Source organism: Hipposideros armiger, unplaced genomic scaffold (assembly GCF_001890085.2).
Source record: "Hipposideros armiger isolate ML-2016 unplaced genomic scaffold, ASM189008v1 scaffold_572, whole genome shotgun sequence".
NCBI classification, from domain to species: Eukaryota; Metazoa; Chordata; class Mammalia; order Chiroptera; family Hipposideridae; genus Hipposideros; species Hipposideros armiger.
The window spans coordinates 136,541-155,418 of NW_017731922.1; the positions used below are offsets into that span (position 1 = coordinate 136,541).

General features: G+C 54.8%; 2 protein-coding genes across 11 annotated transcripts in view; both read right to left on the minus strand.

Annotated features, from left to right (window-relative positions):
- Positions 1–5,586, minus strand: part of CYP2D6 (cytochrome P450 family 2 subfamily D member 6) — a 17,727-nt gene extending 12,141 nt beyond the window's left edge. The window contains exons 1-6 of one of the 7 annotated variants that reach the window (XM_019623969.1): positions 5,510–5,584; positions 2,850–2,912; positions 1,750–2,130; positions 1,078–1,249; positions 305–457; positions 56–216 (exon numbers count right to left, since the gene is read on the minus strand). In XM_019623969.1, the coding sequence (XP_019479514.1) occupies positions 56–216; positions 305–457; positions 1,078–1,249; positions 1,750–2,088 (825 nt within the window). In that variant the 5' untranslated portion in view covers positions 2,089–2,130; positions 2,850–2,912; positions 5,510–5,584. Of the gene's footprint in view, positions 1–55; positions 217–304; positions 458–1,077; positions 1,250–1,749; positions 2,197–2,849; positions 2,913–5,509 lie in introns of those variants that run through there. The other 6 variants (XM_019623970.1, XM_019623972.1, XM_019623973.1 and 3 more) reach the window with 6 other exon arrangements.
- Positions 5,587–7,510: 1,924 nt separating this feature from the next.
- The window catches only part of TCF20 (transcription factor 20), a 107,364-nt gene continuing 95,996 nt past the window's right edge, over positions 7,511–18,878 (minus strand). For 2 of the 4 annotated variants that reach the window (XM_019623991.1, XM_019623994.1), the window contains exons 4-6: positions 15,017–15,066; positions 13,802–13,929; positions 7,511–8,801 (exon numbers count right to left, since the gene is read on the minus strand). In XM_019623991.1, the coding sequence (XP_019479536.1) occupies positions 13,846–13,929; positions 15,017–15,066 (134 nt within the window). In that variant the 3' untranslated portion in view covers positions 7,511–8,801; positions 13,802–13,845. The remainder of the gene's footprint in view (positions 8,802–13,801; positions 13,930–15,016; positions 15,067–18,878) is intronic. The other 2 variants (XM_019623992.1, XM_019623993.1) reach the window with 2 other exon arrangements.

Sequence of the window (18,878 nt, forward strand, 5' to 3'; positions counted from 1 at the left end):
GGCCTGCCCTCAAGGAGCTCGCCCAGCAGGGCTCCTTGTCACCTCCCTCCCCCACCTGGTTCTTGAGTCCTGACTCCTCCTTCAGTGCATCCTCCATTAGGTCCAATAGCTTGAGGAGGAGCGGGTCCTTGTACTTGAAGCGGCGCCCATAGATTAGGGAGGCGATCACGTTGCTCACGGCTTTATTCAGGAGGGCGTTCGGGCTAAAGGGGCTTCCTGGGAGGGGACGGTGCAGATCAGGGGGTCGCCTCCATCTCCTTTTCCCACCCTCTCCATTCCAGTCTCCTGCCCCTCAGCAACTCACCGGCCTGGTCAGCAAAGGCGGCACAGAGGCAGGTGGCCTCTTCAGCCACCCACTGCTCCAGTGACTTCTTACCCAGGCCGAAGTTGCGCAGGGTGGACACGGAGAAGCGCCGCTGCTCGCGCCACTCTTTGCCGTAGCGCGCGAGGATCACCCCTGGGGGCGGAAAAGTGGGCGTGACTCGGGTGTGCCCTGGCCCCGCCCCTGCCCTCCCACGTTACTCGCGAGCTCTCCAGTCCTCTGCCATCCGAGACGGGTCCAGGCCCCGCCCCCCTGCTCGCAAGTCCCGCCCATTTCCGTATAAGTTCCGCCCCGCCCCTGCTCATACAGTCTCATCCTTTTCGGTCACACTAACTCGTCCTCCACCTCACCTAATCCTGCCCATTTTGACACCCCCTTCCAGCTGGGGCCAGGCCCTACTCTGTCCGCCCACACTGCTCGCCAGTTCACAGCCTGCTGAGGGCAGGTCTTGGCCCCACTTACTGCTCTGCCCTCCCTGCCCCTCACCTCCATTTGGGAACGGTCCTGCCCGCCCCCTGCCCCGCCCACACTGACTTCGTCCTCCTCATTCTCGCCCATCCTGACATCTCGTTCCTGCTCGCTATGGCACTGGCCCGCCCGCTCTCGGTAAGACTCCACCCACATTCTTCTTCCCCACCCTTGGCCCAAGCTCCCTCCTCCACCTGCGGCTCCTTCAAATTCGCTGACTCCTCCCTGCAACGCACGTGCACGACCCTGTCCCCGCCGGGCCGCGGTCGGCACCCCCCTCTGCTTGCCTTCCGAGTGCGGCCCCACACCCAGGTGCTTGTAGATGGGCATAGGTGGGCGGTCGGCGGTGTCCTCGCTGCGGTACACCAGCGCCTCGCGCACGGCCTCCAGCCCATTGATCACGACCAGGGGTGTCCAGGCCAGCTGCAGGCTGAACACGTCCCCGAAGCGGGACCGCAGCTGCAGGTGGAGGGTCGGGGGTGTTGGTTAAGCCCAGCCCCAGACTCATGGCCCTATCGATGAGGGACGCCTGGGCCATCAGCAGCTAATGGGTGCAAGTGCTTTATCTAGCCTTGTGACCCTCTGGGTGACATCATCTATGGTCTAGGACCTCACATTGGATCAGACCACTCAGCTATGACTTTGCAAAACTCACCAAAATTGTCAGTAGGCCAAGTGAGCATCCCATTTCACAGGTGAAGAAACTGAGGTTCACAGAGGTGAGTAGTGAGGCCCGAGGACCCACAGAGGCAAAAAATTTGAACCCAGTCACTCTACCTCTCTCAACCTCCCTTTCCTGATTTAAATGGAGCTCATGACCAGATTCCTTTCCCCCATTGTCAAGACCTTTCCTCCTGATATAAGCAGAAAGGACCGCAGCTCAGTTTCAGCGCTATGCAGCTGGATCCCAAACACGCTGCCAAGTCCCACCCCCTCTCCAGGCCTTTCCCCTCTCTGACCTTTGGAAAACCCCAACCGTTCTTCAGGCCAGGCACAAATGCACTGTCACACCTGCCTCTTCTTGGCTCTGCTCCTGGTCCAGCTTGTGACTTCGCCTCCCAACCGCTGTCTGCCGCCAGGTGGGGTCCCCATCCCACAACCTTCCTCACCTGGGTAACACTGCAAAGCAAGTCGTGGAAGTCCACCTGCAGCAGGTTGCCCAGCCCAGGCATGGGCATGGGGCCCGGTGGGTAGCGTGCGGCCCAGCGTGTGCGTCGGTGCATCAGGTCCACCAGGAGCAAGAAGATGGCTATGGCCACGGCCAGGGACCCCAGAGCATCCCAAGTCAGCAGGCCCATGGCTCCTCTGGGCACACTGGCACCTCTCACCACACCAGGCACCTAGGACCAGGCCAGGCAGGCGCCCTCATCACCCTGTGAGCTCGACCAGCTTGGGCCCTCTTTATAAAGGGAGTTGAGACTGGCCTTTGCCCTCTGCCCGGAGCCAATCAGTCAGGGTGCCTGTGCTGCCAGAGGGCACAGGAAGGGACCAGGGAAGGTAGGTGCAGGGGTGGCCACTGTCATTCCTGTCCCCTCCAGGTGCTTTCCTAGGGTAGGAGTGTGGAGACAAGAAGTCCGCCCCCCACCTGACTCCCCAGCTCTGTACAGGCTCGGAGGAAGAACCAGGGGTCTTTAGACTTGATCCTGCCGCCCACTCACATTGGCTCACATTCAGTGTGGTCACAGTCTTGTCCTTGGAACATGTCCCTGCCTTCCCATATGTCACCTGCCTCCTGAGTGGCTTTCACCCCCCAGGTTTGTTACTGGCCCTTGCCCGGCATTATAGGGAGGTCACAGTGATCAGAGGGATTACGGGGTAGCCGCGATGAGTTCTGGGTGTCCCCTCACTTCACACTAGTACACTCAACAAACTACTCACACATTCAGACATGACCCACGTGCTCACATACTGACACACATTCACATACACACACTTACACACCCACACAACACATGCACGCACACACGCACGTGCGCACCCAGCACCAAGTCTAGTTCTCAGTGGGCCCGACCCACAGCCGTGCCTCCAGGCTGCTGGCAGTGATGCTGAGGACCCTTACCTGGCTGGCTGCTGGCCCAGCGTCCTGGGTTTCGGCCTCGTTGTGGCCGTGGCAAGTTTGAATCTGGGGGTGGGGAGACAGCAGAGTTGTTTTCAGAGCTCCCTAGTCACCGTGACAAGCCCGTTGGATGGCCCGAGGACCCTTTCCTTTCCTTTTACAAATTGGTCCTTGACCCTCAGCTCTTGTGACCACCCAGGTGATGAATCTCCTTCATGTCTATGTCCACTTTCCTGACTCAGAGAAATGTGGGATGGGCACTTTTCCTTGTTGACTGAGCTGCCACTAAGCTCAAGGGACTAGGGTGGCTTAGCATAGGCTGTGACTGTCCCCAGAGGAGTGGGCCTGTTTCCTTCTCCTCATTAGCATTTGTCCTTAAACATCAGCTACTCAAACTCTTTCTTGGGGATGTTGTCATTTCCTGACACCCTCACAGGCCTGCTGAGGACCACAGGAACGGATTCTCGGGCCTCTCCCTCTACCCGGGCCAGGTCTCCCTGGCTCCAGCTCCACCCCTTCCGACTCTGACTCTCCGTTCCTTCAAGGAAAGATGCAAACCTCAGGATCACACCATGCCAGAGCGTGCCACTGCCGGGCTGGGATTGTGCTACCAGGCCCACAGCTTCTCGTCCCCTCCAAGTAAAGGGGTGACTACATAATGCCACAGCCTGCTGGCCTCAGCACCCTACTTCTTCAACAATAAAAGGGGTGCGATTTGAGTTTTTAAATCAGTGAGGCTGATGAGAAGTCTGAGGCTGAGGCCCAATCAAATGCGAAGGCACAGGAGCCCAGCGGATGGTGAAGGGGCATTTCCTGGGTAGGGTTGCCGGGGAGGGGGCCCTTCACCCATCCCAGGGGTATGTGAGGCAAGCTCTCATTCTGGAAACAGCTGGAGTAGTCCCGGGTCTTGGAGGTGCTCACCCTCCGCTGAAGCAGGGCCCCATATTCGCCCAGTTCTCTTCCTCATTCCCCAACAGGAAGAGGACATCCTCTGGGTATTGGCTTTCAGCGTCTGCAAATCGCACTTGGTGTGCAAATGCTCCCCCTCCCCTTCCCAAATTTCCACATCCCACTCTCCTGCCAGGCCCAGGCCCAGGCCCAGGCCCAGGCCCAGGCCCAGAGGGTGTGGCTTGCTGGGGACCAGGGCTTGGATTCTGTTCAGCCATGCTGGACGCCCCAGGTGCTGGGTGCTGGGTTGGGCACTCGCAGCACAGTGGGAGGATGAGGGGGGGGGTTGGTCCCTGCTCCCAGGTGCTCGTGAAGAATCAGAGAGCCAACATGCCAGGCCAGTGGTGCTGGGACTGCTTTGAGGGGACATTGCCCAGGCTGGAGCAGGACTTTCTGGGAAAACTTCATGGAGGACTTTGGCTGGCTTGGCACTCCCTGCAGGCCAAGGTGACCTGGCAGCAGGACCAAAGCATGACTACAAAGTCCTATGCAGGAGGGGTGAGGGGCAGTGGAAGAGAGGCAGCTTGAGACTGGGGCTATAAGTCTGGCTGAGGGGTGGGTTGTGGGGAACCGGGGTCCCTGGGCCTCCAGGAGGCAGGGAGACCAGTTTTGAGGTCACTCAACAGACCGGGAGGGAAAGACCACAGGCACCCGGGGACTTCACGGACCCAGCCTGTGGGTCTCTCTTGTGGCTTCAGTTGAATGTTCCTGAAAGCAACTTTCTACAGACGGTCAGAGAGCCAGGTGGTGTTAGCAGGGCAGGTAGGATGGTCCAAGTGTCACACAGTGGCCCTCAATAAATTGCCTTTATCTACCCTTTGTTTTGGATGTCATGCCCTCCCCAAGCAGTCACCCTAATGGGGGTATGAAGGGCAATGACAGACATCCCTGTCATTCAGGGACCATTTGTCCAGGGCCGGCAGCCATGAGGAAAACCTGCAGTCATGAGGCCTACGGCCTCTGTCATCATTGCACAACTGCAGCTTTCATTGATCAGGCTCACTTGCCAGGTACTGTTGTTCACTCGAAGTGTCCTTTCCACAGCCTTATACAGCAGGTGGCTTTATGGTCCCCAAGGCACGGAGTCTCGGGGGTCACCGCAGGAGGTCAAGGTCACAGAGCAGCATTAGGGGCCCATCTCAAAACTCGCTGAGCTACTACTGTTCAACACTGTTCCGGCATAAACTGTAAGGGCCAGCCCGTGACTGAGATTTATTATTTTAGAAACACTCAGCCCATTCTCCCTGGGCTTCTGCTCTGATGAAGCTGCTGGGGCAAGAGGTTTAAGCGCTCACACCTCCCTCCGCCGACCACGCATGTCACAGGTGGTCGGTCACCTGCACAGGGGTCCTCTACGACCTGAGATTGAGTTCAGGGTGACGTCAGCAAGATGGCGGAGCAGAAAGCGCCCGGCCCTGTGTCCCCCAGGCAGGAAGAGCCGGCCCTGTGGCTCCCAGGCAGGAAGAGCCGGCCCTGTGGCTCCCAACGCATTGCGGGGCAAACCCCTTGGTGAGAGCTCTAGAAAGCAGGTAGGGAGCCGCAGCAAGACCCAGCGAGTCCGCGGGGAAAGTTGGTGGCATTTTGCTTGCCTTGCCCCTCCCCCCGTGGCATGGCAGCTCCCGCGGCACAAACCTCCCGGTACCCGTTCCTTCTGCGGACAGAAAGGGTGGAGCCTGTGCCCAGCTTGTGGTAGCGCCGGGGCATGCCCTACTCACCTGACTCGAGGTGCTGACCGGCCCACAGCGAGTTGAGGTCCCCGCAGGGCGGCTGCCTGCACTTCTGCAGGCGGCCGCCCGAGGGCGCAGGCGGCCCCGCCCGGGAGCAACTGGGCGGGAGCGGGTAGCTGGGCTGGGCCCGCCTCCGGGCTGTTTTATGCGTACAGGGCTTCAGCTTGGCAAGATGAAAAATTCTGGAGGTCCGTTGCACAACAGTGTGACTACATTAGCTCTCCTGAGCTGTACACATACTGGTTAAGATGGTGAATTTTGTTTTTTAAACCACAATTTAAAAATTATTGTAAACAATACATCACCACAAATACACATATTTGAAACATCCAAAATTCAGAATACTGACATCAACTGCTGGCGATGACGGGGAGCAACAGGAACTCTCATGCGCTGCTGGTGGGAATGCAAAGCCCGGCAGCCACTTTGGAAGGCCGTTTGGCAGTTCCTTACAAAACACTCTTACCACAGGATCCGGCAATCCCATTCCTTGGTACTGAGCCAAAGGAGTGGAAACTTATGTCCACACAAAAACACAGGTGTTTATAGCGGCTTTATTCATAATTGGCAAAACTTGGAAGCAAGCAGATGTCCTTCAGTAGGTGATGGATAAACGGTGGTACATCCAGAAATGGACTATCATTCAGTGCTAAAAAGAAATGAGCTCTCAAGCCATGAAGACATGGAGGAACCGTAAACGCATGTTACCAAGTGAAGGAAGCCAGTCTGGAAGGCTACATACTGTGTGATTCCAACTATCTGACCTTCTAGAAAAGGCAAAATTATGGAGACCGTAAAAAGGTCAGTGGTTTTCACGGGTTGGAGGTGAGGGAGGGGTGAACAGGCAGAGCTCAGGGCATTTTTAAGGCAGTGACACTTTTCTGTATGACACGATAATGACGGATACATGCCATACATTTGTCTAAACCCACAGAATGTACAACACAAAGTGAACACTAATGGGAACGATGGAATTTGGGTGACAATGATGTGTCAGACTCACAAATGTACGTGGCGGGGGGACGCTGATAGTAGGGGTGGCTGTGTGCGGGGAGTCGGGGTGTATGGAACTTGCTGTACCTTCTGCTCAATACTGCTGTGAGTCGAGAGCTGCTCTAAAAAATTAAATCCATTAAAATAAATGCACACAACTCAAACGTGGTGGGACGCACCCGAGAAGCTGAAGCTTCCAGCAGAAGCCAGAAAGCTGGGTCTGGAGGGAGGTGTGGGGCATGGTGGTTCCCCAGTTAAGTCATTTTGGAAGCCAGTTTGAGGAAAGAACTAGGACAATCACAAGTGCCTCGCTCAAGCATCAGCAGCAAGTCAAAAGGGGACAGAATAAAAGGCAAAATGACAAAGAATCATTTGCTGTCAGGAAAATATTTTCCTCCAGATGCGTATCTTTCAGGTTTTGTGGTTTAGCCCTTGACACCTGAAATTTATCAATTTCATTTGAACTGTGTTACTGCCAGGCCAAGACCAGACAGGAAGCCAAGTAGCTCACAAAGCCGTCATTGCTATGCGGGTGCCATGCCCACAGGCACACCCACCCACACCTCCATCCTGGCGGAGCAAAATGAGAAATGGACCACACTGCTTGATGTAGCCATTAAAACGAAATTAATCTGCCATTTCTGCAGCCCCAAATTGATGAGCACACAAGAACTCATTTATAATTGCTTATTTCTACTTCACAACATTCCTTCCAGTATTTCTGTTCTCTCAAAAAGTCCATTAACATTGCATGATTTTTTAATAACCTTTAAAATTAATGCTGATTGGAAATACATTCTCATATCAACCTAAGTAAATCTGACCGTCCCCCAACACTGGCTGAGGTCCCCCAGGCCGATCAGCAGGGAAGAGACGCTTTTGGATTTTGTTTCTGCTGCAGAACCAAAGCCAGCTGGGGGGGGTGGGGTGGGGTTGGGGAGGGCTGGAATGGGAGGAGGAAGAGACGCATTTGCTTTATATTAAACAAAAAGGAAACAAGGTTAAAATGAAGTTTATTATTTTTTTGATTTTTTTGTTTGTTTTTTAAATAAAACTGTTTGTGAAACAGCTATTTTATCCCCACCGCAGAGTGACCCCTGAAAGATGCACTAACCCCTTCTTAAGGCCTTAACAAGAATTTTTTTTGTACTTTTTCTTCTTTTTTTAAAACTCAGATATTTAAAAATTATACAATTTACAAAACAAAACAAAACAAAACAATACAACATAAAGAATCATGTAGCATGGGGCTGCTCAACTGACAGGCCCCCTTTTCCTTTATAAAAACGAAAGCAAAAAAAAGAAAAAAGGGTTAATTGGGTGTTCCTGGTCAGCTTACCCCACACCGACACACTTGACAGTCCCTCCCCTGTGTCAATTCCTAAGCTTAGATTCCCTGTCCTGTCCATCCCGGGGGTCAGGGCACAGCTGCCTGGAATGTGCCCGGAGGCGGGCCACCTGACCCTGCCTGCCATGCACACTCAGTGGGGCACTCCGAGTTCTCACTGGCCACAGGGACCCAGGACACAGCTGTGACCTCAGGGCATCTGCCAATTCACCCCCCCACACACAAAAAGATAAAAACTTTTAAAATAATAAATAAATAGTGTTTCTGGAAATGAAAAAAATTTATTTTTGTGTTTAAACATCATTCTCCCACTCTTGAAAACATGGACCGTCCGTCCCCACTTCCCTCCCCCCAAAAGCTTCCCACTTTGAGACACATTAATGACAAAAGGATGGTTTTGGTGTGGTTTGTCTGCTTTCAGTCCTGGGTCTAGAGTTCTCTGAACTGGTGAGAGACAGGCTGCCGATCAAAGCCACACCCCCGTCCTTTATGAGATGAGTTTGTTCAGTTCAATTTCACATTTAAATTTCACTGTTATTGGAACAAATTTGGAGCTCTTTAACTAGATAATTTTAAAATAGAATCAAAAGGGATAGCGCACCTTTCATTTAAACAAAGTCTTTCCAGACTAAAAATAGATTTATATATATATATTTTATCCTTCCCTTTTAATTCCCCCCACCCTTTCCCAGCACCCCACCCCACCCCCCTCCCCCCACATTGTCACTATGGAGATTGTGTCCATGGAAACAGCCATTCCAACTTCTTGGGTCTTTCTTTCCCGTGGTGTCACCGGTTTGCATGTGATGTAAGAACTTAGGAAGGAAGTGCTGGCATGGGCAGGCACATCGGGGCAGGCGGGGTGGGGCGGGGCTGCGCACTAGGACGATTTCCATTCCCTCACGAGTGTTCACCACCTTCTCATCTCCACAGTCTCACCTGGAAAACAGAACAGACGCTGAGTGCTGGGCACCGCCACTGCTCCTGCAGCCAGTGGTGGCATCGCAGGGGGCGGTCCAGCGGCCACAGACCCCTGTACACAGGCTGCTGGCATGGGAGATATCCAAGACCAGACCAGTGGTGGGGCCACCGTGTGGCTCTGGGCCCAGGACACGGCTAAGGGCAGCAATGACCTGCAGCTGTGCTGTGACTGGGCTGCGTACCCCTCACACTCCAGATGTCCCTCCCCTGCACACGGAAAGAACCGAGACCTGGAGAGAACACCCTGACCTTCCCGGGGGGGCCAGCTCTCGGGGGTGACCCTCGTGTGGGATGCCCCTCCACCTGGGGCGTGCGGTGGGCTCAGCACGTGGTGGCACAGGGTGGTGGCACCCTGCTGACTGGCGGAAGAACCGGCTCTGACCGCCTCCTAGCTGCTTCCAGCTGAGGATCAGTTCTTTGCATTTAACAGCCCTCTCCAGTGAGCTCTGCGGGGAGACCAGGCCTCTTCTCTTCCAGCCCAGGCTCCAGGCTCAGCAAGCAGGTCCTGACCACTGGGATGGGGTAGGTGGGGTTGCACCGAGGGCCTCCTGGGAACTGAACACCTCCTGGGTCATTACGCATACAAAGGTCTCAGAGACAAAGCCCTTTCCAAAGAATTCAGTCCAGAGAAGTTACACCTGAAGCCGAGAGCAGCGGCAGCCCACTCACTCTCCGCGATCAGTGCTGGGGCACTGGGCGGGCGCAGGGGGCTCACCTCGCTGTCTCCTCCAACCCTCTGTGATGCCCTGCCCCAACAAAAAAAAACCTCAGGAAAAAGGCTGGGCGTTACCATCCCTTTTCAGTTCCCATAAAACTTACTAATATGCAAAATTTCCAGCCGGTCTGTATGCACAGGCTAGGCATGTCCTATGTAAAAGCACACAGACATATGCCTGCCTTTGCCAAAGGGCGATTCCTAACTGCTTGGCAGAAAACACAAGTAACTAGGAAGACACTTCGCAGAGACAGCAGGACAATATCCCCACGTAAAGCCTGGGACTCTAGCCGCCAGGCCCTGGGGACATGGGCCAGTGGGTGAGCCACCCTGTCATCCTGGGGATGTCCATGGTGACTGTGCCCCCCTCGTCCTGAAGGTGGTTCTGGGCTCTGGAGGTCACACCAGCCTTCATGGTCCAGGCCTCCATACCACACTCTGGCTTTCCTGAGGCTGAGGCGGCTCGCAAGGGGAGAAGCAGCCCTCTCTGATGCCACCCCAGGAACCAAAGGTCCTTTGTAAATGTGATGACAAGGGTGGAGTTAATGGGGATAATGGGGGACCTCAAACAATGAGCAGGGGGGTAAAATCTTACTGGGGATGCGGGACACTGGTGTGAAGGGGACATGCCCTCCCTGGGGGCTTGGCAGTCTTGGGCTTGCAGCCAACCCTGCCCCCGCCCCCGGGGTCTGCACGGCCGGCAGGCTCTCTGTTGGTGTCACCTCTGCCTTCCAGCCTTGCCCACAGGCCGTTTCCCCAGACTCTGATATTAAACTGGCCCAAATACAGGATACCCTGAATGTAACAGGACCCTCACTTCTCAGTGTTACTTCTGAAAAACTGTTCCTTTGGCAGGGAGAATAGGAAGAAAATTCTTTAAGCACCTACTATGTGCCAGGCACTATGCCTGGAGCTTTATAGATGTTATTTCACGATAACAGAGAGGCCTGATACTGTATCTTGGAGCTGAGAGAGGTGACACACGTGGCCCAAAGCCACGCAGCTGGTTGGTGGCGCGACTGGGTCTCCCATCCAGCAAAGCTCCTGACTGGGCCCCAGGGAACGAACTCAAGTACAAACGCCAGAGGGAGAAAGCCTGGCCTCGGGGAACCGAAGGAACCTTGCTGGGGACGCCCCCGGGCATTCGGAGGCGCAGTTAGGATCTGGGCTTGATTCTAAATATGACAAGAACCTCTGAGGTAGAGAAGGGACAGACAGGATGGGAGGGAGGTCTGCTAAGGGTCGTGTGGCGACGGAGGCAGGGTCTGAGCCAGCAGCCGTGTGGGGAGGTGGCCGCGGGGGCTGCCAAGACTGGGCTGGGGGTGGGGTGGGGGAGATAAGTGAACAGGGTCAAGCTCTCCTCTGGGGGTGTAACCCCAGGACTCCCCTGGGCCACTCTGGGAGGAGGGGAATCTAGGACATGACACTCATTCATACATAGACAGGCAGTGTGTGACAGTCCAACCACAGAAGCTGCTTAGGGCGGCCCAGCCAGGACAGGGAGGCTGCTGTGTGCAGGTGGCAGCCCCTGGCACCCAGGGCAAGGCAGCAGCGGATGAAGGTATCTGCTTCCCAATCACTGGGTCGGGGGCCTGGCAGGGGGCGGGGGGCAGAGCGGACACAGGTACAGGGCTGCACTGTCAGAGGCCTGCTCACCAGCACAAGGACACAGCAGGCAGCCACAGGCCCGTCACACACCCTCAGAAGCAGGCAGGTGGTGGCCCCCTGGATGGCTGCCTAAGGACCTTTCCTCTCTGGCCTGGCAAGGGACAAGTGCCAGGTACCTCGCGTGCTGGGGAACTGGAGCTCGCGCCCCCAGCCTAAGGCCCGGGATTTCCCGCGACAGGGCAGGCGCAGTCGATCTGCAGCCTTGACCCTCCCCATGCCCTGCTGTGCGTACGACTGCGGCCGACCGCCGACTTGCTGACGCCTCACCCACATGCCAGGCTGTGCTGGGCACACTGCAGGCGTTTCTTAGCTGAATCCTCAAAAGGCTGGCTGTTGTCAGTCCTCTTGCTACAGAAGAAGAAACTGACACACAGAGACATTAAGTGGCCTGACCAGGGTCGCACTGCACTCTCCAGACCACTGGAGAAAGTGGGGCATCAGGAGTGGGGCACACAGGTATCCAATTGCCCCTTCTCAGCCTGGTTGGGATACCCAGTGATGGTGGCTCTCTGTCCCTCACACGGACCCCAGATGAATGCTCCTTTAGGGCGGGGGTTGCATCTCTGTCCCTGCTCATGGGGCCTTCTGCACAATTCAGAGGCTTGACGGTGCCCTGGGCACCCGAAGGACAGCGGCTGCCCTGAACGTGACTGCTGAACTGAGGAACCAGGACAGGGGTCCAGCCTGTGGCGACAGCCTATGAAGATCAGGCAGATGAGCCTGGATGCAGAATGTCTGTCCTTCCCCCTAGGACGTGAACAGTATGACCCTGACAGACTTGAAACTGCCCCATACTGATGGGTCAGGCCACTTAGTCACAGGGCTGCAGCTGCTTGTGTGTCAACAGGAGCAGGACGCCCAGCTTCTGAGGAATGAATGAGCTCGCGACCGAAGGGCCGAGGGCTGTGAGCTGGCAGGCCCAGGAGCAGGTGGGGTGGAAGCAGATGACGAAGAAAATGAAATTCCCAAGAAGAGACTTGCCAGCAGATGACGAAGAAAATGAAATTCCCAAGAAGAGACTTGCCCGCCAGGCTCAGGGCCCAGACCTCCTCTTCTTCTCAAACACAAGGGGCAATTCCAGGGGCAAAGCCAGCACTGAACTACAAGTGGTTCTTTTTCCTAACTGGGTCTTCCAGGAACCTTCCAGAATATTCATCGTGGTCCCCACAAGAATGAAGCACTAACCACCTGGGCTGGGCAGAGGAATCGACGGGACGGTGGTAGAGCCCACCTAGGCACAGTGACACCGTCAAGCTCAGGGACACGCAGAAGCGCCAGCGGAAACCGTCCTAAGGAGCCAGCCAGGCTGCTGGTCTCGCCCTGAGGGCTGTGAGCGGGAAAGGGCCACGGAGTCCTGGCCTGAGGTGCTGCAGAGCCAGTGGCCGCTGCCCATGGCGTCCCCGGGGTCCACCTGCCCGTTTGCTTCTGTGACACAACCGCCTGTCCTGCTCTGCTCCCCCCATTCCCAACCCCAATGCCCGCAAGAGAAAGAGAGCGAAGCATGACTGCAAGTCCCCACCTCACAGTGCCCCCTGAGAAAGCACAGTGAGCCCCCGGCGGCCACCCTCGTCACACAGCAGAGTAGAGGGTGTGACCCCGACAGATGGCGCCGGGACCCACCTAAGAAACATGGCTCTCAGAGGCAAGCTGCCACATTCTACTTTTTCCTCTGATTACTGTTAGGCGGTTCAGGGAAAGGCAAAGCCCCGCTTGTAAGAAGGGGGAGGGAACATTCCAGAGGCCGGTCAGGGATGGGGTACTGCCCCCCAGAGAGTCTCAGGTGCCTGGAGTCAACACAGAAACCCTTCAAGAGAAATGGCCCCTTAAGCAACACGCTGAGACAACTGGACCCTGCCCCATCCTGTAGATGCAAGTGCCCAGGTTACATTTCGGGTTTTGTTTTTCTTCTCTTTACAGTCGATTTTCCTTATCCCTCAGTCGCTGCCCAGGGAGGGCAAAGAAGCCAGCAGTGAGCCCCATCGTCCTGCTTTCTTTCACAGACACACTCACAAAAAGCACAGCTCAATTTCTGGAGATTTTTAAGAGCAAAATTAGATCAGAAGCTCAAGCCCGCTAACTCTTTGAGGTGATTCTCCTTCCCTTTATACTTCTGCAAAAAAGAGTCCTTCATAGTCTGGGGAAAAAAAGCTTTCGAACAACAAAACTTGGGGAATTTTTTGTTTTTCAAAGGAAAACCCACCATAAACTTTACAGATATGGCGTAAATTAAACAGAAAAGGCCTCTGGTGAGAAGCCGTTCCGAGATGGGGGAACAGCAAGGGCTGCTGGCAGCAGCGCCCCATCTGAGGGTCCGTCCTGGAAGCCTCAGGAAGACCACACGCGAGGCCTGGTTTCAGAATAGTCACCTTGAACCCCAATGGGCAATGGGACAGTTTTAAAGCCCCACACCACCTTCCACAGATAGTCTGGGGAGCTAAGCAACAAGCGGCAAAAGGTCTTTTCCACCTTGATAGTCCACGTGATTGCACGCTGGTGGTGCAGCCAGGCCTGGGGCCAGGAGGGCAGAGGCCACGACACCCAGGCAGCGTGCAGCAGGGGCGATGCCCCGACTCACCTGTGCTTGCTGTACTTTCCACTCCCACGAGCACACTGCCCCCCTCACCCCCGCTCCGACTGCTCTGTGCTGAGGCTGCCTTTCGCTGTCTTGTTCTGCAAGGGAGGGAGAGGGCATGGGAGGGGAGGCTGATGGCGGCAGAGCCAAGGAAGCAGGACAGGAGGGACAGAGGAAGGAGTGTGGGGTCGGGAGGGCAGCGGTGAGGAGGAACGGCACGTGGAAAAGGAAAGAAAAGGCAGAGTCAGTACTGAGTGACAGACAGGAGATATTCAGACAGGGTTTTCTGAGGCAAAACGTCACCATTAAAAAAGGGAAGTTTTAAAAACAGAAACATGTAAATTAAGTAAAAATAAAGAGAATACTACAAGATCCTATGATCCATCTCTGGAAATAATTTTTAAAGCAAAGCATGGGTGAGCATCTTTTAGAAGCGTTTTGAGGTTAGACCTGTCAGGATGACCTCTTTCCGGTACTTTCTGGCCCTAGTTGGAGGCTGCAGGCTGTGAGCGGCCAGTGACCACCAGGTGTCAGTGTGACCTCAGCCAGAGGCGAGCGTGGCCACTGCAGGCGATTCCAGGTGGTGAAGGCCGATTCCAGGTGGTGAAGGCCGCCGCCATCGCGTCCTAGGCTTCCTTCTCCATGTCTCCCCTCTCCACACACATACATGCTGTCCCAGAAATAGACCCTTTGACCCTTATCTTCTATCCTTTCCTACAAGAGGTGAGCAAGAGGCCGCATCCTGAGCCAACTGGGAAACGAACAGTGGCAGCCCATCCACTGTCAGCTTGGGGTCAACGCGTGGCTTCTGCTGAAGCAAAAGCTGGAAGCGACTGTGCGTTTCCTCAAACCCTGGAGTCCTGTCTCTCCTGGTCTGGGAAAATGCCGATGCTTTGTATCGAAGCCTACAGCCAATCTTACCTCACGCCAACCTGTGAACCGGGGTTCCATTACACTAAAGCGGAAATCAGTCGTCTTACTGAGTTTGATCTTCTAATTTCTCTTAACGAACAGACAAAACGCATTTCTCTCCAACACACTTCTCCCAGCCAGCCCACATGCCACAGGTCTGCCCTCCCGGGGCCAGGAGCTGGTGGCAGCCTGAGCGAGGCCTGGTGAGGTGGCCTCAGTCCTCCACTGTCCACAGGCCTTTCAGGACGAGCCCCCTCACCAACACCCCCCGCCCCTGCTGAGAGGCCCTTGAGGCCTCTGACTCACCTTGTGCTTGGGGCACCTCACCGAGAAGTTCTCCTCATGTAGCAAACAATCTGCAAGACAGAAGGGGACAGTTAGGTGGGGCTGGCGAGCAGCACAGGTGAGCGGGGCCACCTGGCTGAGATGGACAGGGTCAGACTGTGTTGTCTAATGGGAAAATGTCAGAGACACCCCAAATAAACTATTGTACCGCAACATGATCGACTATCATGTTGATGTTTCAAAATAGTTAACGGTATGTGGGAAACACTCGATGCAAAACTGCTTGAAAAACCAGGATACATAAATGGGTAAGTACAAACCTAATCTTATAAAAATGTTTTATATGCATTAAAAAAAGAACATCTACCAAAATATAACAGTGGTTCTCTTTGGGTGGTAAGATTATAGGTGATTTAATTTTCTTTATTTTTTCCTGTATTTCCATGATGTTATCATATTGTTTTAATAATCAGAAATAATCTCCAATAAATGTTGCTTTTAAAATCCCTGATTGTAGGCTAAGCCCCGTTCTACAGCCAAAGCCTCCCGGCTTTCCTCCTGTCGCGAGCCCCATGTTAGAGACAGGAACGAGGCCAGGACTGAGAGCCCGCTGTCCCCTTAGCCCCACAACCCCTGGAGACAGAGAGAAGCTCCCCACACGAGCTCCATAATCCACACTAAATGCTTTGGAGGAGACTGAACCCCCGCGAGGGGGCTATCCATCCTCAGAGGAAAATGATTCATTCCAACTTCTAACACGGTGACAGCATCCTCGATGACAGCAAGGACGTGCATCCGCCTCCAGGTGAGTCGAGCTCTACGGCACGAGGACGGTGTGTGGCGCAGGCGAGGGAATCTCATTAATGAGTTCACTCGGCACAGCGCAGCTCCCGGAGACGGACAGCCAGGTCACTGGTGCGCGGTGCGGTGGCAGAATGTTAATAAATATTGATCGCACCTTCTCGGATGGCTCCCCAGGCACCATGGCGGGAGGCAGCCATGCTACTTAGCCTTGTTAAATTTACAATTTAACTCAGGTTTAAACTGAGGTCCGGATTAGCAGCCTGTGTACCCACAGATTTCAAATGAAACAGTAATAAGCAAGGGAACACACAAATGAAAAATTCTGAGATCCTCTTATCCTACACAAATCACAAAAGCCCTTTCCACAATCTGGCTTAGACCTGTACCATGGCCACCTCCCTCTGGGCTCCGGGAGTATCTCAGAGCGAGCTTTCTCAGCTTGCGGGCCAGCTCCAGGCCCCAGGAACTCAGCAAGGCCGCTAACCTCCGCGGCCCTCCCCCAGCAAGCACATAGCATGGCGGTAAATGAAATGTGTTAATTTAAAACCCACAAGTACACAGCGTGACCGAGCTCCTGCGGCTCCAATCTGCCAGAGAGCTTATGAGCAGCAGGAGGCAGACAACTGGCGCTCAGGGAAGCACTTTCTTCTCACCTGGGCTTTGGCAGCGCTGACTGCTTGCTGGCAGTCTCTAGTTTGGGCCAAAGTGAAACAGCAGAGCCCATGTGGGGCTCAGCCACCTTTATGCCACAGGGGTTTAGAAACTGGGAGGAGGCCACGTTAGTTGGCAAAGGTGCATCTGAAAGGCACAGGTGACTCAGGGCCCCTCGCAGCCCTAAACAGTGGCCAGCTGTGAAGGACCAGTAGTAAAATACGTCTAAAATTAGAAAACACGGTCCCTTTTTAGTTAAAAAGCAGAAAAGAAATAAAACAACATGAGCACACACTAAAGGCAACTTGGAACTAATGCCAGGTACTTCTTGAAACCTAAGTCTCCCAAACAAATCGGCCAGAGACAGTGTCTACCTTTGGCAAGGCCTCAGTGCAGGAACACAGGACAAACGCTCCCGTCTGTTCTCATAAGCCCACAGGCCACTGGGACGTGCAAGTCCCGTTCCTGGCAGGGCGAGACCTGGGCTGGAGAGCTGACACCTGTTAGGGCACGGGGACCAGTCCCTGCTGCGGGAAGAAGGGCAGTAAACCTCTTCGGAGGCCTCTGAACAAGCGCCTGGCCCCACAGCCAGGCAGCCAGCCTGCCAGCCTCTCAATTTGCTCCCTTTACGCCCCTGGCGATAACCCACACTGTCCAGAGGGCCTCGTCAGCACTTCCACAGTGAGGTCGCAGTGAACGGCTGGCCGGGTCGCCACACAAGCCGGGCAACGCTCACAAGGTGGCTGGCCAACAAGATGCCCTCCAGGCACGCAGCCTCAGCGCCCCAGCGGGCACTCGACTTTCAGGCCATCTTGGAGCTTAAAGGACTCTGGGGAGCCCCTCATAATAAGCTGCACGGAGCCTCAGATACCCACACACGTGCATACAGACCCCAGGCTGAGTGTGGAGAGCTCCCGGAGGAAGGAAGGGGGATGGAGGTCTCAGGAGCGTCCCCTGGATGCCAGGCCCCAGACACTGTCTCCAGCTCATTGACAACTGACCTCAGAGCTCCAGTTACTACTTACGTTGGCAGAACCCAGGCCAGGCCACAAGAAGGCCCTGGAACTGGTGTTTGTGATGCGGAGTGGGTTCTCCAGGGAGGGGCCAGACACCAGCCGCTCCTAATGACCCACCTTGTGCTGCAAGATCAAAGTCTGCAGCAGAGAGCAGCTTTAACAGGCGGCCGCTGAAAAGTGGAGTTCCCAGCTGTGCTTCTTCGTGAGGGTAGGCGAACCCCCTCCAGGCAAGGTTCTTTATGCACGGTGCAATTATTAATGAGCCAGCACAGTGCTTTCTTCCTTGGGCCTCAATTGTTGTGGCTCATTGCATTAAATACATGACTTTTTTTTTTTTTTTTTAAACCAGCGCTCATGTTCTTGTTACTGAATTTCTCACCTGGAGCCAAACCCTGTGCCTGTGACATAACAAGCCGCACAAAATAGCTAACCATGATGTCACAAATGCAGGATCAACATCAGAGAGGGGGCAAGCTGCAGGAGCCACAGGCCTCATGAAACAAAGATTCTGTTTCCATGGAGATGTCCCCAGTAATCAAAGTTTTCCCTGAGACACCAACAGCTCTGTAAAGGTTTGGGAGGTTGGCAGGAAGGCAGAGGTGGAAATGTCCAACTTTCCCTGACTCCATATCGAGGGACTCTCAGACCAGGGGCTTATTTTCATTATGATCAGAAACAACGTCAATCAGTGAACACCTTTCCTGGATGCACAGGTCCTTCACACACAGAATGAAATTCCCCAGAAGATCCGGAGGGACAAATACAAGCAGCCGCAGGCCTCTGGGTCACTGTGACTGGAATCATCAAAAAGACTCAGATGCCCAAGACACGGTCACCTCGTTCACCTCATGAAGCTGCTGCTTTGGTGCCAGCTCTCCACTCGGAGCAGCAGCTGGGCCAGCAAAGCCAGAGGTCAAGGCCTGTCCTGGCCCCGCTGACCCAGGCAGCCTGCCCCTCGCTGGATATGCGTTTACCTACTTACCTGGGCAGGCGGCGCAAGACAGGCTTGAACAGAGAGAGGGACAAGTGTCACTGGCTTAGAACCCCTCAGCTGGTAAAGCAGCCCCTGCCTCCCTGCTGGTGGGGTGGGGTGGCGGACTGGGCAGTCCTCCACTGGAGAGGAGGAAAATCGCTGCACCTTTCCTGGAGAACCCCACCCCACCACCGGCCGAGTTTGACCAAGGTGGCGCTAAGCCGCTAGCTGTCCAGCCGCTAACCACACATTTTCATGTAAATTTAAGTTTAAATAAAATAAAATAAAAAATTCGGTCCCTCATTCCCACTAGCCACATTTCAAGTGCTCAATGGGCACTCGTGGCTTGTGGCTCCTGGAGAGTACTGGAGAGGGCCGATCTAGAACATTTCCACCATTGCAGAAAGTTCTGCGGAGAAACTGTAGCAGGAGGCAGGCC